Source organism: Eumetopias jubatus, unplaced genomic scaffold (assembly GCF_037043125.1).
Source record: "Eumetopias jubatus isolate StellerSeaLion01/CBP00866 unplaced genomic scaffold, mEumJub1_p1.0 scaffold_1, whole genome shotgun sequence".
In the NCBI taxonomy this organism is placed as follows: domain Eukaryota; kingdom Metazoa; phylum Chordata; class Mammalia; order Carnivora; family Otariidae; genus Eumetopias; species Eumetopias jubatus.
In genome coordinates this window covers 188308645-188328732 of record NW_028274807.1, presented here as the reverse complement: position 1 = coordinate 188328732, position 20088 = coordinate 188308645, and the positions used below count along the sequence as shown (strand labels likewise).

General features: G+C 47.4%; 1 protein-coding gene across 2 annotated transcripts in view; it reads left to right on the top strand.

The window, feature by feature from the left end:
- The window catches only part of PTPRG (protein tyrosine phosphatase receptor type G), a 696389-nt gene that overhangs the window by 592505 nt on the left and 83796 nt on the right, over window positions 1-20088 (top strand). For both annotated transcript variants that reach the window (XM_028110376.2, XM_088021953.1), the window contains exons 9-12: window positions 900-1084; window positions 4144-4252; window positions 9943-9992; window positions 11731-12502. In XM_028110376.2, the coding sequence (XP_027966177.1) occupies window positions 900-1084; window positions 4144-4252; window positions 9943-9992; window positions 11731-12502 (1116 nt within the window). The remainder of the gene's footprint in view (window positions 1-899; window positions 1085-4143; window positions 4253-9942; window positions 9993-11730; window positions 12503-20088) is intronic.

Here is a 20088-nt window from a genome sequence, read left to right as displayed (position 1 = left end):
TTTAAAGATTTATGTATTTATTTATGTGAGAGACCAGGAGGGGCAGAGGGAGAAAGAGAGAGAAATCTCAGACTCTGCTGAGCAGGGAGCACCACACAGGGCTCGATCCCACGACCCTGAGATCATGACCTGAGCTGAAACCAAGCTACTGCGCCACCCAGGCGCCCCTCAGATCGTATTATTGAATTAGTGTTTATATTCTTAGGTATGATAACGCTATTATGGTTATTGTCTTAGCTCAGGCTGCTACAACAAACGACCATAGCCTGGGTGGTTTATAAACAACAGAAATCTTTGTTCTCATGGTCCTGGAGACCAACAAGTGCAAGATAAGACACGGGCAGATTTGCTGTCTGGTGAGAGCCCACTTCCTGGTTCATAGACGGCGGTCTGCTGGTGGGGTGAAGGGGTGAAGGGGTTCTCTTTTATAAAAACACAAATCCCCTTCATAATGAGGGCTCCACCCTCATGACTCAGTTCCCTCCCAAAGACCCCACCTTCAAATATCATGACATGAGGATTGAGGCTTCAGCTTATGAATTTGGGGAGGGGAATGCAAGTGTGCAGTGCAATGCAGTTATAGAAGAGAATGGCCTTATTCTGAAGGGATGCAGGCCCGAGTATTAAGGAGTGACGTGTCAGCATGTTTGCCACTTGCTTTCCGTGATTTTGCAGAACAATTGTGTGTGTGAGAGAGAGAGAGGGAAGGATGGAGGGAGGGAGGGAGAACACAGAGGTGCAAACTGTTAGCAGGAGGTGAATCTGGGTGGAAGGAGTTTGGCTCTTTCCAGTACTCCTGTGCCAGCCCTCGGAGGTTGGAATGTGTAGGAACTCCGGGCGGAGCATGGACTCGTGTGCTGCGCCCGGGGTCCCTGAGCGTGGCCGTGTGCTGTCTTCAGTTTGCAGTTCTCCGCCCATCCACATGAAGGTGCAGCCTCTGAACCAGACGGCGCTGCAGGTGTCGTGGAGCCAGCCGGAGACCATCTACCACCCGCCCATCATGAACTACATGATCTCCTACAGCTGGACCAAGAACGAGGACGAGAAGGAGAAGACGTTCACGAAGGACAGCGACAAGGACTTGGTAAAAGCTCCCTGTTGTGTTCAGGACGGCGAGGGCAGTTCGGAGAGGGGCCCCCTGCGCCCGCGCGGGGTGCCTTCTCTGTGTCGGCGCCGCTCCCGCCGCCCGGGCTGTGCTTTGTGGTGCAGCTGCTGCCGCGGGGCCCGTGGTCCGAGCTCCCCCCTCCCTCCCCGGTCCCGGGGCTCCGTCCACACTTACCCCGCTGCCTAACTACACCACCAGGAAAAGCTAGGTCATTTCTTTGGAATCAGGCTCTTCACAACGGACTGCTTGTTCTTTCATTCGAAAAACCACTAGCTGCAATAGAGTTTCCACGAAGCGCTTTTTAGCGCATCTGGTTATTGTAAATATTAAATGAGCTATGCAAACGCACGACAGGTCCTAGCTCTAGTGAGTGCTAGATAAAGGCAGGCTATTGTTACTAGACCTCCCCCTCCCCCCCGTCTGCTGCTACTTCAGTCACTCTCACGAGGCAGCTGTCCGCCGGCCCCACCACTCCTGTACTCGATCAGCCTTACAGGTGACCGTTCCACGGAGGAGCCCTATGACGACCATGTGATTTTTTAATCACTGTTCTCGGGCTCTCAGACCCTCGACTCTAACCTCACTGTGAGCCGTCCACGCCCAATTCAGCTTCTCATGTGAACATTTACATCAATGTTTAATGGCCAACACCCAACGGGGCCCTTCCGAACAGACGTTTGCAGATGCTGTCTTCTGGGCTGGAAAAGCAAACGCTCCCAACAAGCCGGAGGCTTGAAGTCTTTGCCTAGAAACTCAGAGTGACACATTTAGGTTTGAAAGCCTTGCACTTATTGTTAATCAAAAAAAGGCTCTGGCGTAATGAAACCATAATTGTATGTGCGTATGAAAAATACAGTAGCACCAAGTGGGGTTCTTAATGACGGTTATCACTTTTTTTTTTCTTCCCAATCCAGAGTCCCCAGGGCCCATTCAATCAGTTATGGAATAATACTTTTCATATTCTTTTAGATGAAGATTCCTTTACTTCATTTCTATTTATATTTTCAATTTCCCCAGTAGACATTATTATCTGGGTCATATTAGGGAATGATGAGCTTCATGAAATCAGAGAGAAATCTGTTGAAAGGCACCCAAGGTTGTGACGTGTTCTAACCTTTCTCTTGTCACTACTGGAAGTTCATAAGGGATTTTTCTCTTTCTGGAGTAAAGATGACTTGCATTAATCAGCAGAAACTTGTCTAGGTGCTTATGCAGTTTCTTGTTCTAAGTGGAAAATAATTAAACACACAAAGATAAATAGATACCGGCTGGGAGTGAATTCTAATAAACCCTTGCATAGATGGAGCAAAGACTTTGCTCCAAACGAAGACAGAACAGGGGTCAGAGGTTTAGAGAATGAGGCACAAATTAGTTTCAGAGAAAGGGAGAGGTGGTGAGAAAAACGTGCTTTGACAGCAAGTTCTTTTTTATCAGAATTTTCTAAGGGTGGTTATTTTCTTTGGGGACACACAAAATGAATTTCCTTAATTCCTCAAGAAGTCGAGTGCTGACTTAGTGGCAACAAAGCTGTTCTCTAACTGAACAGTGGCGGTGGCTCCGAAACCTAAACGTAACACTTAACATTCGTGAAGCCTTTTCCAGCTTGTGCCCTTCTTCCTCGTGGCCTCGCTACACACCTGTGGGGCAGGTGTTATTACCTGCCTTTTCCAAAAGGCGGAAATGAGTCTTCGAGTGAAGTAACTTGACCCCAACCCAGTGCCATCCCCAGGAAGCCATTCGTGAGGCCACACATGTAGTGTAGTCAGTCATATTGGCGCACCTGTTCAGAGCATCTCACTAGCCATGTCGGGGAAACCCACTCAGTGGTTAAGCTCCCAGAGTTGCTTTCCATACCTGGCCCAGAATATACGTTTCAGTGACGGGACAGTTCATCCATTAGGCAGTCTTTGAAAATCAGTTCCTTTTGTTGTGTGTTGTTTCAGGAAGCAAGGGCTGCTTGCTTTTTAGGAATTTTCCATTTTCTCCTTTTCAGAGGCTCTTGGAATAAAGCTTTGAGGAGTGGGGATCTGGATTTAGCTGATGATGCTTGACCAGGGATTGGCAAAACACTTTTTAGAAAGAGCCAGATAGTAAAATTGGGGGGCTTTCGAGGCCATAAGGTCTTTATGGCAGCTACTCAACTCTCCCGTTGTGGGGTGAAAGCTGCCACAGACAACATGTAAATGAATGGGTGTGGCGGTGTGCTAATAAAACTTTATTTATAAAAACAGATAGTGGGCCGGATTTGGCCCGTGGGCTGTAGCTTGCTAACCTCTAGACCGGGGGGCATTCTTTCTTTTGTGTGGTGTGGAATACCTGTGAACTAGCTTTGCATGGCCTATGTTACGGAGCACTCACAAGAACCCTGTGAGGTCACTGCTACTCTTCCCATTTAACAGTTGAAGCTGGCAGAGGCCGAAAGACATTGAGCAACTGGCTTGGAATCATGCCGCTAGTGAGTGATGTGACAAAGGTAGATCTCGTGACATCTGGCCTCTAGTCAGGTGATCTCTCCTGGCATCGTGCCCCATATTATCCATTAGTCAAGGTACAAAGAGGCCTTTGAACTGCAAAGAAACCTATGCACCAAGATTTTGTTATTGATATTAAGAACTCTGTATGGTTCTGAAAATTCAGTATACTTGATAATTCTAGAGACTGTCTAGGGTCAATAATGATAGTTTATAACTATACAAAAGGTATGGTCATTAAGGAAGAAGTCCAAGTTTGGCGAGTGGTAAGAAGGCTGGAGACATGTTCCAAGCCACAGTCAAGAGTGAGTCAAGACTGATTCTGTTGCATCTGTTACCCTGCACATGTGAGTGTTGAAAACAGACTCCCAGCCAGTTATTTCTGAACTTCCTTCCCTTTCAAAGTGAGCCTTTGGTCAGTAGGGAAGTATCATGGCTCTCAAGCTTGGCCATGGGACCCAGAAACCTAAAAGGAATACTTCACCTGATTTTAGGTTCGGCTTCAGAAGGTAAAGCATGCAGCGACCTTCAAAACCAACTCACTGCCTTTTCTTTCTTCACCTGCAGAAAGCCACCATTAGCCACGTGTCACCTGATAGCCTTTACCTGTTCCGAGTCCAGGCCGTGTGTCGGAATGACATGCGCAGTGACTTCAGCCAGACAATGCTCTTTCAAGGTAAGGCCGGTTCCCTTCTTTCTGGCCCTGAGTGGCCCTGCGCCCCTCCTTCTTTATGCTGCTTTATCTTTTTTCCTGTGAAGGGACTGGGACCAAAAAAAAATAAATAAATAAGGCTAGCCTAAGAATCAGGGTGGAGTTTTAAATCCCACCTGAAACGCCTCAGGAATTTAGGTCTGTCTTTTAGGTTGAGGGTCTCATAGGCCAGAAGAGGGGAGAAAAGAGCAAAGTGTTGATTATTTATTTTACTATTGATATTTTTCCAACTATGAGGAACCAACCAAGTATTTTTCTAACACTGTCATCACAAATTTGCCTCCCAGTCATGTTGTAGCATATCATCTTTGGATTTCCAGCCTGATTCAGTTAGTTCTTCTCTTAAGAACTAGAGCCCAAACATACGGCACACTCTTCTGGCTCGTAAGCCACACAAATGAGCCCCTGCTTGCAGGATGCTTCTTGAGAAATAGATGCATGTACATGCTGATAGAGGGTCTAGTGGAAAGTTCCAGGGCCAGGACTAGGGTGGGGCAAGAGAGGCATTTACCTTGGTGCAAAACTTAAGAGAATACCCAAAAACTCAGTCATCGAGATATATTTTAATGAAAAAAATTTTAGAAGCAAAATCAGTAAAAAAAAAAAAAAAAGTTTGTGGACAAAATACCCAGGTTTTTTTTTTTTAAGATTTTATTTATTTATTTGACAGAGAGCACAAGCAGGGGGTGCGGCAGGCAGAGGGAGAGGGAGAAGCAGACTCACCGCTGAGCAGGGAGCCCGACATGGGGCTCAATCCCAGGACCCCGAGATCATGACCTGAGCCCAAGGCAGACACTTAACCGACAGCCACCCAGGCGCCCCAAAAATACCCAAATCCTAAATAAAGATAGGATCCACTCTGTCTCACTTGTCCCAAGCTAATCCCAACCCTGGTTCCGCTGAAACTTTATTTACAAAAATAAGCAGCCGGGCTGTGGGCCCTAGTCTGCTGACATGGTTTGGCGACAGGCATCAAGACCAGCATTGGGGAGGGGCGGGGCAGGGCATTGGGCCCTGCTCTGCCAGCCTAAGGTCCTCTCTGATAAGGTCCTTTCCTTCCAGGATCTCCCATTTCAGAGAAACCTCCACACCAAACCAGTGGTTCTTAATCTTTTTGAGTCACGTATCTGACGAGGGCATTGGACCTTTTCCATAGAGAATGCCAGAATTTTGCATACAGCTTAGGGGGCCCCATGAAGCCCATGGTCTGTGGACCAGCAGCATCAGCATCATCTGGAAGTCTGTGAGAAATGCACATTTCTGGGCCCCTCCCAGAACAATTGCCTCAAAATCTCTGAGGGTCGGGCCGGGAATCTGAGTTCTAACCAGATGGCCCAGGTGACTGGCCTGCCCAGTGAAAACAGAAGTGCTGGTCCAGAGCTGGGGCCCCGGAATGGGGGCCCCAGGTTTGAGTCCGGCTGCCACTCAGCGCTGGTGGGACTCAGAGAATGTTTATAAGTTTCTCCAAGTTACAGTGTCCCAGTCTGAAAAGTGGTAGTAGTGACAGTACCCACCTCACAGGGGCCTTGTGGGAGTGACATGCAGAGTGCCTGGTACCATCCATAAATAGCCCCTGAGATTCGGTTTGATCTAAAAAATAATAAATGATGAACCCGTCAAGAAGCCCTCCAGCCTTCGATTCCCTCTGAGGATCCCTCCTAGCTTTATAGTTTGGCCTTTAACTGTTATTTGCTCATGTTCACATTATGTCACCCTTCCTTTTAAACTAATTGAAATGAGCATGGCTGAATATTTTGCCCACATAAATCACGCTCGCCGAGTCCACCTGTGCCCTGGGTGTCTTGGCGGCTCTGGCCGCATTGAAGAGGGTCCAGGGGGCCGAAGCCAGGTCTGTGCCAACCCAGGGGAGAGAGAATGGGAGGCCATCGTGGGAGCTTGCTGAGGCCGGGGCCCTGGAACTTTGGACACATAAATCATGATTAAGCCTCCCCTGTGCTCCGACCGAGAATTGGGCTCTGCAGAATGCCTTTCCTGATTAATAGGCCCCCGAGCTTGCTGGCTTCTGCGTGGACTTTGAAAAATTAAATGTTTGTAATGTAATGTAATTCAAAAAGGCCTTGTCAGCTATAAATTCCAAGCATGGAATATTTAAAATGTCTGATCACAGAGACTTGTCGGAAATGGCCAGTGTCTCCTCTGTGTGTGGACTCACTTTGTTCAGAGGTGGATGTGAGTTGACTCGTTTTATATATTGGTGTTTGTCCCTATGTGTTGACAGAGGGGCATGATCCCCCGCTTCTCCCCGTGGTAGCTTTCCTGTCTTCCCTACAGCAGCCAGCAGCCAATGTACCAGCTAAACCTTTGGGTAGGCTCGCACACCTCCTGTTGGGAGCCAAGTATGCATTTTTTTTTAAAGATTTTATTTATTTATTTTTGAGAGAGAGAGAGAGTGCGCAAGCCGAGGAGGGAGGGGAAGAGGGAGAAGCAGGCTTCCTGCCGAGCAGGGAGCCCGATGAGGGGCTCAATCCCAGGACCCTGGGATCATGACCTGAGCCAAAGGCAGATGCTTAACTGACTGAGCCACCCAGGTGCCCCCAAGTATGCATTTTTGAGAAGTAGGGCCCGGTGTACAATACTGAGCAACAATTAGGACTTAAGTGTTAAAAGGGAAGAGGGAAAAGCATAGAGATTTTCACAAAGGCCTTGCTCAGAATAATTGGGCTTCCCAGTGATGAAATTTACATCTGGTTTGGGAGCATGAGGAAGCCAGGTGGACTCTACATTATAGTAAACATAACACTATTTATGTTCTGTATAATGTAATAAATGTTACCTATTTGCCTCAGTGTGGTAAATACAATAACAGTAATAGTAGCAAGTGGTATCTGCAGAATGGCTCACAGTTACATTTCCCATTAGTTATGTCATCTGACCCCGTGGCAGCTTGTAATGTTCCTGCTATTTTACAGATGGAGAAATGATTTTCTAGGCAGTCAAGTAACTTGCAGAAGAAATCACTTGGCTAGTAAGAGGGGTCTGAATTTCTTATTCCAAAGCCCAGTCATTTATACACAGCAACAGATCACCCCTAAAGAGTAAATATTACCCTGTAACCCCAGTAACTCAACAAAAATAAGCAAAATACATAGGAAAGGGAACAAATTATATCCAAATACAGTTGTCAAAATATTTTAAACAAATTTGGATGTAGTCATATATGTTTTGTTTTTTTTTTTATTAAAGCATTGAATGACAAGCAGTAGGTCTGTTGGCTACTGTGATTTCTGAGTGGTGATGAACATAAATGATGCTCCAAACTAGCTATGACAATTAGAAGGCAGTATAAAAATATCTGACTTAGGTCAGAGACAAAGCCACCGGTCCCGCTAGTGTGGCTGAGATTTGTTGCCTGCTTTCATGGTGGAAGGAAACGCTACATGTCAGTGAGAGCTTAGGGGGAAGGCAGATGCATTTTTCCCCCGTCCCTGGATCCCATTAGGCCTGTGGGCACCAGGTTCAGCGCTTTGGATCTGAACGGTCCTGGAGAAACGTCCTAGTCACCCCGACTTGAACCAGGCAAGAGCTGTTCGATTCCAAGGCTGCTGTGTTTGACCTGGTTGTCCTGACTTCTAGATGGGTCTCTTCTCCACATCTGTCTCTTCACACGTTGGACTTCACAACTGTGCACAATGAATGTATCATTAGGTTGGGGGTTGCAGACTGACATGCCCCTGGGGCCGTGCAGGGAGCCTGTACAGAGGAGGGGAGGGTTATCGATGGGAAGCTGGAGATCCTACGTCCACCAAAAGGGAGTGAGGGACGCTCAGCCCCAGCAGGAAGGAGAGTTCAGTTTTACCGAATATTGAGATTTTTCAGGATAGGGGGAAATTGGGATTTTTTTAGGTTGAAGGCTACTGCAACAGATTCAGTTTTTAAGAAAGCTTGCCAGCCAAACAAAAAACTGTATCAGTCATTGGCCACCTCTGGTTTAGGTAAAAACTTACAACAGGTATACGTATTATTTATTTTGGCATTTAGCCTTTTTTTTTTTTTTTTTGCTGATATTTCAGTGCCATGTATGTCTAGGAAGCAAACTTTTAGTTTATATAACAGTACTGTTTTTTTGAGATAACCACAAAGAGGCATTTTTTTTAATTACACTGTTTCCCATTATTCACAATAGCGAAGCAACCCAAATGTCTACTGACAAAGAATAGATAAATAAAATGTGGCATATATACACATACAATGGATTATAATTCAGCCTTGAAAGGAAAGAGATTCTGACACATGGTCCAGCATTTGTACGAACCTTCAAGACATCATGTGGAATGAAATAAGCCAGTCACGAAAGGACAAATGTGTATGATTCCACTTACATGCAGTAGCTAGAGTAGTCAAATGTGTAGAAAGAGTGTGGGAAAGGGGGAAATGGGTCTTGTTTAATGTGTACAGAGTTTCCGTTTTGAAAGATGAAAAAATTCTGGAGATTGGTTGCACAACAATGAAAATATACTTAAACACTACTGACTTGCACACTTAAACGTGGTTAAGATGATAAGTTTTATGTTATGTGCATTTTACCACAATTAAACATTTTTTTTCAGTTCTACTGAAAATGATGATACTGTTTAACAACAGTATGATGTTGTTAAACTGCTCATGAAGAGGTGAAAATACAGAAACAATTACATTTCTCACTGTTTATGTTATGAAAAGAAGCTATGCAACAGAGTTAAAGCAGTTGTGTTTACAGTACTAACATATGGCCAAAAAATACTGCAAGAAGGAGGAACACCAGCACGAGTATTGTGTGGGTCATATAAGAATTTGACCACTTAAAGCAATGATGGCAATATCTTACAGGGTTTCAAAACTTTAGAAAAAATATATGACAATACACAAAAGGTGAGGCAGGCAAATAGAGTTAAACTATTGTACAGCTCTTATGTTTTTAGCAAGTGGTAAAAGTACTAATTTAAGGTACACTACAGTAAATTCAGGATTCATATTACAATGACTGAATGGGTAACATAAGAAATCATACACAAAAAATAATAGGTATTGAAGGTGGCTTGGTCAGAGAGCATATGGCTCTTGATCTCAGGGTGGTGAGTTCGAACCCCATGTTGGGTGTAGAGATTACTAAAAAAGGATGATAATAATAAACTTTAAAGAAAGATAACAGGTAGGAATAGTGGAATACTATGATTCCACTTATATGAAGTTCAAAGATAGACAAAACTCTAACAGAGTTCAGAATTGTGGTTACCTTTCGGAAAGGTGGGGCAGGTATTGAGTGGGGCGTATTCACACCTGCTGGGGTCCTGGAGAACATCTGTCTATGTCTCCGTACAGGTGGTAGTCACACAGGTGTTTACAAAGAAAATTAATTAGACTATATACCTAAGCTTTGTATATTTATTTAAGTTGCACTTCAAAACAGAAAACAATAAAAATTCAAAAACAAATTTTAAACTAATAGCTTAAGACAAGAGCCAGCAAACTATATAGCATTCTGAAAGTTCTTTAATGATTCACAAGCTAAGAAGGGTTTTACATTTTTTAATGTTTGGGGAGAAAGTCTGCAGAGGAATACTATCTCGTGACATGTGGGAATTATATGTAAAGCTTAAGTTTTGTTGGAACTACAAAAAATGTGTATTTCTTACAATGTAATTTCTTTGTTTCAGCTAATACGACTCGAATATTCCAAGGGACCAGAATTGTTAAAACAGGAGTGGTAAGTAGCAGATGGTAATTGCTTTGTCGCAGCCTGTTGTTAATTCACATGCAATTAAAACTGTCACCACGAGGTGGCAGTATGATGTTGTTAAACTGCTCATGAAGAGGTGAAAATACAGAAACAATTACATTTCTCACTGTTTATGTTATGAAAAGAAGCTATGCAACAGAGTTAAAGCAGTTGTGTTACACTGTACAAGTTTTATCAAGATAAAAACTCTCCAGATTTTAAATTATTTATCATCTGTGGGATCATACAAGCTAGGAGTGCAAAAGGTCTCTTCCAAGCCCTTCATTGGACATGTGCTAAAATTCACAGGTTGTCATTTCCCAACGTTACATGGATTTGCAAATTTCTGGAGCCTCAATTAATATCTAAGCTTTGCCATTTCTAGTGTAACTAACAATCATAATATTAACCACAGTGTTGGTGATAATAGTAGTAGCCTAAAATTTACTGGCGTTTCCTGGGTTTTAGGTACAGATTATTTTATTATTTTATTTACTCCTGGCGGCATCCCACGAGATTGGTGTCACTGTGGTTCCCATTTTACAGATGAGGAAACTGAGGTCCAATGAGTTAAAAGCGATGCATCCCCCAGACAGGGGCCTGTTAACTCAAGCCCAGACCGTCTGACTTCTCTGTCTTGGGTGCCTTATCTTACGTGGCATTTGGCATTTCATTAACCAGCTTCAGAACCTAACATTTGCTAACTTGACCATCATAAACGACAAAGTTTCCCAACTACAATATGGTGATCATGTTATGAAATCAAAGTTGCTCTGGCTGTGTTGTTTTGAACCCTAGAAGTGATGGGATGCAGATCTGGATTCTGTACACCAGGTTATAAGAACTAAAATTAAACGGATAACTTAGAGCAACATTTCTTGTTTTCCCCAAGGTACCATGTGTGGCTCCCACACATAAGCCCCAGTTGAGTATGGTGGGAAGAATGAGCCGGGGCTCGCACACAGGCAGCCCTCCCTCCAGCCCTTAACATCTCTGTGCCTCGGTTTCCTGACCTGTAAAATGGGGTGATGATCCTGTGTGCCTCTGGGGTAGGGTGGGAAGGCCTGGCACACAGTTGGTACTTGTCAAATGGAATTTCTCCTGTTGCCACGTACGTGGGCGTAGGTTTCGCCGTGGATAGAGCCAGAGACTCTGGAAGTTGCGGCGGCTGTCAGCCTGTTCCAAAGCGTGCCGTGTTAGGTTGTAACTCCTGCCTCTGCAGGCACGGGGGGCCGCTCCAGAGGGCTTTTCTAGACCTCACTGCTGGATGCTCTCCACAAGGGCCACTGGTATATGAAAAAGCAAGGGCTCCTGTCTCTTCCAGTGTCACCCTGGGATCATTCGGCCATCCGATTGATGTTGCCGCTTTGTTACTTAGTTGATACTTATTTTTACGCCAACTTCAATGGTACTTACTTTTTTTTTTTTTTTTTTGGCAGTTGGCTTCCTCCTAAGCAGTTGGGGTGAAAAGTTGGGTTTGATATGCTAGTGAAAATTTTTAATGCACTCACACTTGTTGTAAAACCATTAAGACCAGGGGTGGTCAACCGCGAATCACCTCTTGCGGCTTTGGCACTGCTCTGCGAGAGACCCTGTGAGGAAAATAAAAGATGAGTAAAACCCATGAAGCGTCCTAAGCAGGGCCTCTTCCCCAATCCTGATGACTGACACCACTCTGCTCTCTCTCCTGTCCCCTCTCCTGCCCTCCCCGGGCGACCCCTTGAAGCCCACGGCGTCTCCTGCCCCGTCGGCTGACATGGCCCCCATCAGCTCGGGGTCTTCGACCTGGACCTCCTCCGGCATCCCCTTCTCATTTGTCTCCATGGCGACTGGGATGGGCCCGTCCTCCAGCGGCAGCCAGGCGACCGTGGCCTCGGTGGTCACCAGCACGCTCCTGGCCGGCCTGGGCTTCAGCGGCGGCGGCATCCCCTCCTTCCCCAGCACCGTGTGGCCCACGCGCCTGCCGACGGCCGCCTCGGCCAGCAAGCAGGCCGTCAGGCCCGTCCTGGCCACCACGGAGGCCTTGGCTCCCCCGGGCCCCGACGGCGACCCGGCCCCGACCGAGGACAGCGAGGGCGCGGAGGAAGGGGAGGATGAGAAGAGCGAGAGTGAAGATGGGGAGCGAGAGCACGAGGACGAGGGAGAGAAGGACGCCGAGAAGAAGAAGAGCCGGCCGAGCCACGCCGCCCAGGAGCCGCGTCAGGACGAGCCCACCTCCGCCCCGTCTCCCAGCGGGACCGCCGAGGACGGCGGGCGTCAGACTCTGCCCGGGCCCGGGCGGGACCCCACCGCGGCCCCCACACACCAGCCCGATGCCGCGGGGGGCGCCCGCCCGGGCCTGGACGCCGGCCCGGCCACCGCCACCCCGGGGCCCCCCACGGCCACAGAGGAGCGCTTCGAAGGGAGCGACCCCAGGAGGCCCCAGACGCCGTCAAAAAAGCCCATGTCCCGAGGGGACCGATTTTCCGAGGATAGCAAATTTATCACGGTTAATCCAGGTAAGTGGCCCGGCCCTCACCTGAGGCTCCACGCTGCTGTGAGCAGGCTCGCCCTTTAAAAAGAAATAGGGATGGGAGATGAAGCTCCAGAAAGTGCTCGATGTTCCTGAAATTGTAGATGTTCCTGGCATAAAAGATGTGTGTGCGTGTATTTGTCTGTCTGTCTGTCTCTCTCTCTCTCTCTGTTTTTTATTCTATAAGAATAACCTCCTCTCTCACTGCGGCTGGAATAAGACCTTCTGTGATATTTGTTTCCTGATAAAATCTACTTCCCTCAGAATAACTCCAAGGATTTAAACTACACAGCGAGGGGCCCCCGGGTGGCTCAGTCGGTTAAGCGTCTGCCTTCGGCTCAGGTCATGATCTCGGGGCCCCTGGATCAGCAGGGGAGTCTGCTTCTCCCCTCCCTCTGCCCCTCCCGCTGCTGGTGTGCTCTCTCGCTCTCTCTCAAATAAATAAATACAATTTTTAAGAAGAAATAAACTACACAGTGAAGGAAATGAATAAAAAAGACATCGATCTTAAGTTTCTTCATTAAGATTTCACTCCTTATTCACTTACTCAGCGCCTGGGTTTAGGGACTGTTTGGTGCCAGGCACGGGGTGGGTGCCACCCTGGGGCCGGGGGGAAGCACAGCCCCTGCCTTTTGAGGCTTGCTGACTGCCTAAAGGACACAGCGATGGTGACACTGAGCTAGCGCACTCGCTGGGAAGCTGGAAGCAGGGCGGTACAGAGCAGGCAAACAGGGTGGCTGGCTAGCCAGTAAATGAGCTAACTGAGGTTGAAGATGGTGAACGGTAACAGGAAAGAAGCAGGTACTGTTGAAGAGAATCATGAGGAGGGCAGGGACCCATCTTAACGAACATAGGCCAATCTGGGGACATGACCTGCACCCTGAAACCAAAAGCATGAGATGCCCCCGAGTGGGGAGAGTTGGTGTTAACCCACCGGCCTCGCCCAAGCAATGGGGCTCTCTATGCCAGAGCCCCGTTTGCTGTACGCATAACCCAGCTTATGGATGGTGAGGCCGCGGCATGGCTGGTCTGGCCTCCGCCCTGAGGTGGTGATCCCCGTCACCCTGACCAGTAGTGATTCAGTGTTCTATCTATGTGCTCAGATCCTACCGAACCGTCCTGATAGTCTCTGCGAGGCAGCCGTGAGCATGAGGGGTTGTTATTGTTGTGAGGGGTTTTCTTAATAAGAAATTCTTCTTTTTGCCAGACTACAAGATGTTTAGCAACAATTTTTTTTGCATCTAAGCTGTTGTGGAGTTATAAGAGTGCAAAAAAAAAAAAAAGCAACTGGTAAATATTTATTTGCTTTTGCACTTGTAAACATTAAAATTCATCTAAAGCTGAGATCTCGTATGTTAAGATACAACTTAGAATAAATTTTCATGTTTTGAATTACGTTCCTCCTTAAAGCTGGTATGGACTCGTTTTTTGAAGTTTGGGTTTCCTATGGGTGTTGCTCAGTTTGTCCTGGTTTTCAGGAAAAGTGTAGAGTAGCCTTCTGTGGAGTTGAGTGGAGGAAATACTGGGCAGCTTATAAAGCTGTTTGAAGCCATTCCGACATGAACGGTGACATTTCCTCTAGGAATTACTGTGAGACAGTAGAATTTCTTGCATTGGAAGATATTAAATATTTATGGAGTACCCGCTGTGTACCGGGCACCTCATGAAACATTGGGAATGGAACACAGATCAAGGCAGGCTTCTGTTCTTCCGGGGGTTTCTGTTCTAGTGGGGGAGCTGGAGGATATTCCAGTGAACGAGTGCGTAACGTCAAATAGTGGTGAGCGCTTGGGTTGGGGAGGGGGGCAGTGTGGCATCGAGTGGTCAAGGAATGACACTTGAGCAGAGACCCAAGTGGTGAGGAGGTAGCCATGTGGAGATCCTTGGGAGATCGTTCTAGGCTGCAGGAGGAATAGCCGATCCAGAGACCCAAAGTCGGGATTGATTTGGGAGTGGCCGAGGAGCGATCCCAAGGCCAGTGTGTGTGGACCCTAGAGAGTCAGGAGGGAGGGATAAGGGATGAGTTCACAGTTGGGCAGAGCTCAGACCAGGAGGGGGCTCATCATCCATGCTGAGGATTTGATTCTAATTGAAATGGAAAACCAGTGGTGGATTTTAGCGGGAGACTTGCTCATCTGATTAGCTTTTTTGAAAGACCCCTCTGACCTCTTTGTGGAGATTATACAGGGGAGGCAAGAGGGGACGCAAGAAGCCCAGTTAGGAGGTGATGGCAGTGGCAGCTTGGACCAGTGGGGTTTCTCCGAAGACCAGTGGTAGACCTTGTCGAGAATGGATTTTCAAGCTTGAGCGGCTGTGCCTGTGGACTCAGGGCTCTGGCGAGGAGGTCTTCTCCGCCTGTTCCTCTTAAACACGTCTTTGCCCATAGTTCTGACAAAGATGGCTGTTGAGAGCTTAGGTTGGGAGTGTTCATACCTCGTGAAACTAGAGAGCAGTGGGGGACCTGGGCCAGTTCCAGGTGGGAGGCAGTGAGTCACTGGGATTGATGAACCTTGCAGATTTGCTGCCCCAGGGTTGGGGCGTGTGGGTCTGCAGCTTCGACCGTCAGGCATCCACGCGTGCCATCTTGGCAGAGTCTTGGCAAGCAGCTTCTGGAGTCACGTCACCCCGGTAGCCAATGCCGCTTATTCACTCTGGCTCCTCAGGCGGTCTCTGCTCAGCGTTCTCGTCAGTAAAGTGGGGATAACAAGAGCTCTTGGTGCGGACGGGGGTGCAGATAAATGGAGTCACCCTTGCTGTCAGTCGCAAGGAAGGAGGAGCTGTCCACAGCCCAAAGGCCACAAAATCACAATGGCGACCATGAGGAGGCCGCTAGCAGGTCTTTCTTTTGTGGTCCTCCCTGGACATTAAGGAGCATGCCAAGAGTCTGGTCCCCAGTTAGCAGGCATTCAGAATGACCTCCAGGAACTGTGCTCTTTCCCCAGACTGGTAAACCAGAGCGACTCCCTCACCACATTCATCTAGTGGGAAGGTTCACGTCTCAAAAGCCTTGTGGGCCATAGGTCTCTGTCGAAACTTGTCTGTCCCGCCAGGTAGCACAAAAACACTCAAAATCATACGTAAGTGAGCAGACGTGGTTGAGTTCCAACAAAACGCTGTTTACAAAACCAGACAGTGGGCCTGCTTTGATCTGTGAGGCGGCTTTACCAACCCCTGGTTTAAGCAGAAATACGTGTGTGCTTGGTTGAGGAAGGATATGAGTGACTAGAGGGTAAAACCCCCAACCCCACATCAGTCCGTGATCCCTACCACCTCACTTCGCTTCCAGCCCTTCTGGCCTTTCCCCGCCTGCCTCCTCCAGCTTGACATTTACTTTTTAAATACAGCCACTCACCTTCATGTCAGTGGTGACTTATTTTAAAGGCTTTGCATGTACATTTGTTTAAATCTTCATTTAGTTTTTCTTCACAATAAGTAAACACAATTATTTTCATCAATCTTTAGCCTCCTTTTTTTTTTTTGAGAGAGAGAGAGAGAGAGAATCTCAAGCAAACTCCCCACTGAGCGTGGAGCCCAACGGGGGACTCGATCCCCAGGACTCCAAGACCAGGACCTGAGCCGAAATCAAGAGTCGGATACTTAACCGACAGAGCCACCCAGGTGCCCCTATAGTTAGCCTCTTTGAAACAAGCATTAATGTTTAAAGTTACAAACTCTGTTCTGTTTTGACCAGCATTTCCAAAAGCCTTGTTTTAAATTCCCTTGATGTTTGGTGACATCTTTTTAAGTCCTGTGAGTAGTAGCTTTAATATTAATTCACAAGGAAGGAGAAGAGGAGTCCTTGTGTGGGAGAAGCAGCAAACTCAGGCAACGAGAGAAGGCAGACGGGTGGTATCAGTGAGAGAGGAGGACCACCAGGTGGTGGACATTAGGGAGGAGTGAGGACCACAGCAAACCAGAGTGCACGTGTCTTTGCTAAAGAGGACAGCCTCACTCACTTCCCCTGATTGTAGCCACTGACGATGCCTCACAAGCCAGAAATCCAAGCCTTTGTGCAGCATCTTCCAATTTTTAAAACATTTTCTCTTTTTTTCCTTCTTTTGTTTGTTTGTTTGTTCGTTCGTTTTCACATATGCCAAACTAAACACATCCCTGGGCCGGGGAGGTAAGAAGCGCTGGTACTTGGCCTCGACTGTAGAGTTGATTGCCCTAGTTCCAGCTGCCCTGCAGGCTGTGGGAAGGATTAGAGGCCTCCATGCAGCGCCTGTGTCTATTTGCTAGCATCTACTAGCACGAGGCCCTCGGCGGGATGTGTGCCGCGTGGAAATCTGCCCCGGCCCCTCTCTTAGGAGCGCAGGCGGAGCGTGGTGCCGGCACCCCCAGTAGCCAGTTGATGCATGTGTGTGTGGTCCTATAGCACCCCTGTGGGGGCTGTGCTGTCCTTGTTGCCTTTGGCCAGTGAGGAAACTGAGGCTCAGAAGGCTAAGGAACGTGTCCGGGCATCACAGAGCTCCAACACGGGCCCCGACTCCAGAATCCAGGGGAGTCCCCCTCACATGGTGCTGCCTTCCTTCTGGCTTTGGGCTTATTCCCTGAGTGGGCAACACAAGATGATTTCAGATGACATGTTAATTATTAAGTGAATATTTGTGTGCTTTAGAAAAAATAGCAGTTTTCCATTTATGGCAGAGGTTCTCAGCCAGAGAGCATTCTGCCCCCCTCTCCCCAAAGGCATTTGGCGATATCTGGAAGCACTTCCGGTTGTCGTGCCTGGGGAGGGCTGCTCCTGGTGTGTAGTTGGGTAGAAACCAGGGATGCTGTTGAGCTTCCTACCCTGCACAGACTAGCCCCGCACAACAGACCTCCCTGGTCCCAAGTGTCAACAGTGCTGTGGTTGAGAGACTCTTGATTTATCATATTAATATAAAGTTTCCTTTTCAAAGTTCACTTGAGGAAAGAAATAGTTAAGGACAGAAATAAGTGCTAGGACACGTTCGTGAAGACAGGGCAGAAATCATGAACGTGGCACTCAGCCGGAGTGTACGGAGGTGGAGGGAAATGTAGGAGACTTTATTTAAAATAAATTACGGCAGGCATTTGTATGGACTCTCCAAAGCACTTTGCAGCCAGGGCTAGTTTCATGGGTCAGGTTCCCTTTTTTGGAGGTGTTTTTGAGATTATCCTGCCTGTCCGTGTTCTTGGCTGTCACCTTCCTGGGAGGGCCAGAGGGCATGCGCCAGGAATGGCTTGGAGGAGTTGCTCAGTGCCAGTGTGGTTCAGCGTCCTCCTAGAACGTATCTGGGCCCTCGAAATTTCTGCCCCCCGCTAAGTGATGTTTGAAACTAGGACAGAGTCTATCTCTCTTGGTGTGGGAAACCAGACCCCACTGAGAACAAGTAGAACGTTCCATTGGAGGCTGGGGTCAGGAATTGAGGTTGATAGAGTATAGGCTCACAGCTGAAGGCCGAGCCACATGCTGTTGCAACCAAGTGTCTATGGTGGTGGTTTGGTAGGTCAGGACCAGCGTATTTATAGGGCTTAGAATGAAATTGGGATTTATCAGACACCTTCAGTCTTCCAGTGCCTAATTGAAGTAGGCACGACAGACTATTGTTTCATTATCAGAGTGTGATGAAGGGAGCTCTCCATGAAGGAGTAAGGAGTGCTTATTCACAAGAACTCCGGGTGGTAATATAAACGGAAACACACGATGCTCTAATCCAGCTCAGGCACAGGAATGGGAGCCCAGAGCCCATGGTCCCTTGCAGGAGAATGTATGTTTTTGTAACTGACAGTCGTGTCTCTGCAACCGTGGCTTAGATAAGGCTGGGGCTCCAGAAGAGTAAAGACGAATTTTGTGGCCTTGGACAAAACCAGCCACCTTCTCACTTCACACCTGCTTGGGGGGGCTACCACGCAAACAACAAAACCAAACAGAAAATAACAACCGTTGGCGAAGATGTAGGGAATTTGGAACGTTCGTGCACTGTTGGTGGGAATGTAAAATGGTACAGCCGCTGTAGAAAACAATATGGTGGTTCCTTAAAAAATTAAAAATAGAACTACCATATGATCCAGCCATCCCACTGCTGGGTATCTACCCAAAAGAATTGAAAGCAGGGTCTTGAAGAGATACTTGTGCATTTGTGTTCATAGCGGCATTATTTACAGTAGCCGAGGGATGCACATTTGGGTTGTTACCCAAACAGATGAATGGATGAATGAAATGTGGTCTATACATACAATGGGATGTCACTCAGCCTCAAAAAGGAAGAACATTCTGATACACACTGCAACACGCATGAACCTTGAGGACGTGATGCTACATGAAATAAGTCGGTCACAGAAAGACAAATGTATTCCATTTGCATGAGGTGCCTAGAGTCGTCCCAAGTCACAGAAGCAGAGGGAGAAAGGTAGTCGGCAGAGGCTGGAGGGAGGGAGATTGTGGTTTAACGGGTACGGAGTTTCCATTTTGCTGGGGAAAGACGGAGTTTGGAGATTGGTTGCCCAACAGTGTGAATACACTTGACACGACTGAACCGCGCTCTTAGAAATGGTTAAGATGGTAAGTTTCATGTGTTTTTTTACCACAGTTTTTGGGGGGGTGTGTGTTTTTAAAGCAGCCGTCTTAATTCACGGATGTGGGTGGTTTTTAATGAGTGGTGTTACTCAGAACAAATGTAGTCAAGTTGCCCGCAGTTGAACCGGGCTGTATTCTGAGTGTGGAGTGTGTCCTTCTCTTGATCTTTCCTGAAAAGTGAAAGAATCCCGCCTTCGCCTACTCCTGAGAGTGGTCTCTTGGATCCAAGCTCGTTTTAGTCTTGACAGCGTAGGGGTTGTTGTCCTGTGGCAGAAGCTGAGCCCTTACCGTGGGGTAGGAAGTGTTTCAGATGCGTCCATCTGATGCATGACTGCCTGTAGCATTTATAGTACATTGTACTCCGTTTTTATTTGCTTCTACTGGGATGAGAGCCAAGCCAGTAAAAGGCAAACAGCATTAATTCAGTGATGACATATGCCACTGAAAACTGTTTTTCTTTTCTTTTTTTTTTTTAATTTTTTTTTTTAAAAAACAGAATGGAGGCACTTTACTCAGATTCTGTTGGATGCTGAGATAAAAGCTGGGGGGAGGAGGGGATGTGGGGAAGGTCATTCATCCTTGAGCCCCCCCCAGCCCCCCCCCCCCACTGCTGGCGAATGCTCCGAGCACGTTAGTTAGCATCTTGCTATAAGTTTTATCTGGAAGACATTTCAGAAGGAGGCTCATTTTCTGAGTCCCCGCTCTGGCTGGCCTCCCTGTTCTTAACTTCCCAGCAGCCCTTTGTCACAGCCACGGGGGGAGAGGGAGAGGTGGGTGTAAGTTGTTACCCCTATCCCGTTTCATCCTGGTGCACACGAACCAGCAAGATGCAGCTCTGAAAAGAGTACGGAAAAGGTCCATCCAGGTTCATTGAGGGGAATGGCCCCCATAGTATGGTTGGAGCAAGAGCCTGGTTACTTTCTAATTGATTGAAAAATAAAATCTCTTTGAAAGTAAGTATGGGATTAGGAAAGGTGCCTTGTCCAGAAGCAGCGTCTCCTCTTGAGCCAGGTTAGTGACTTCAGAATCCT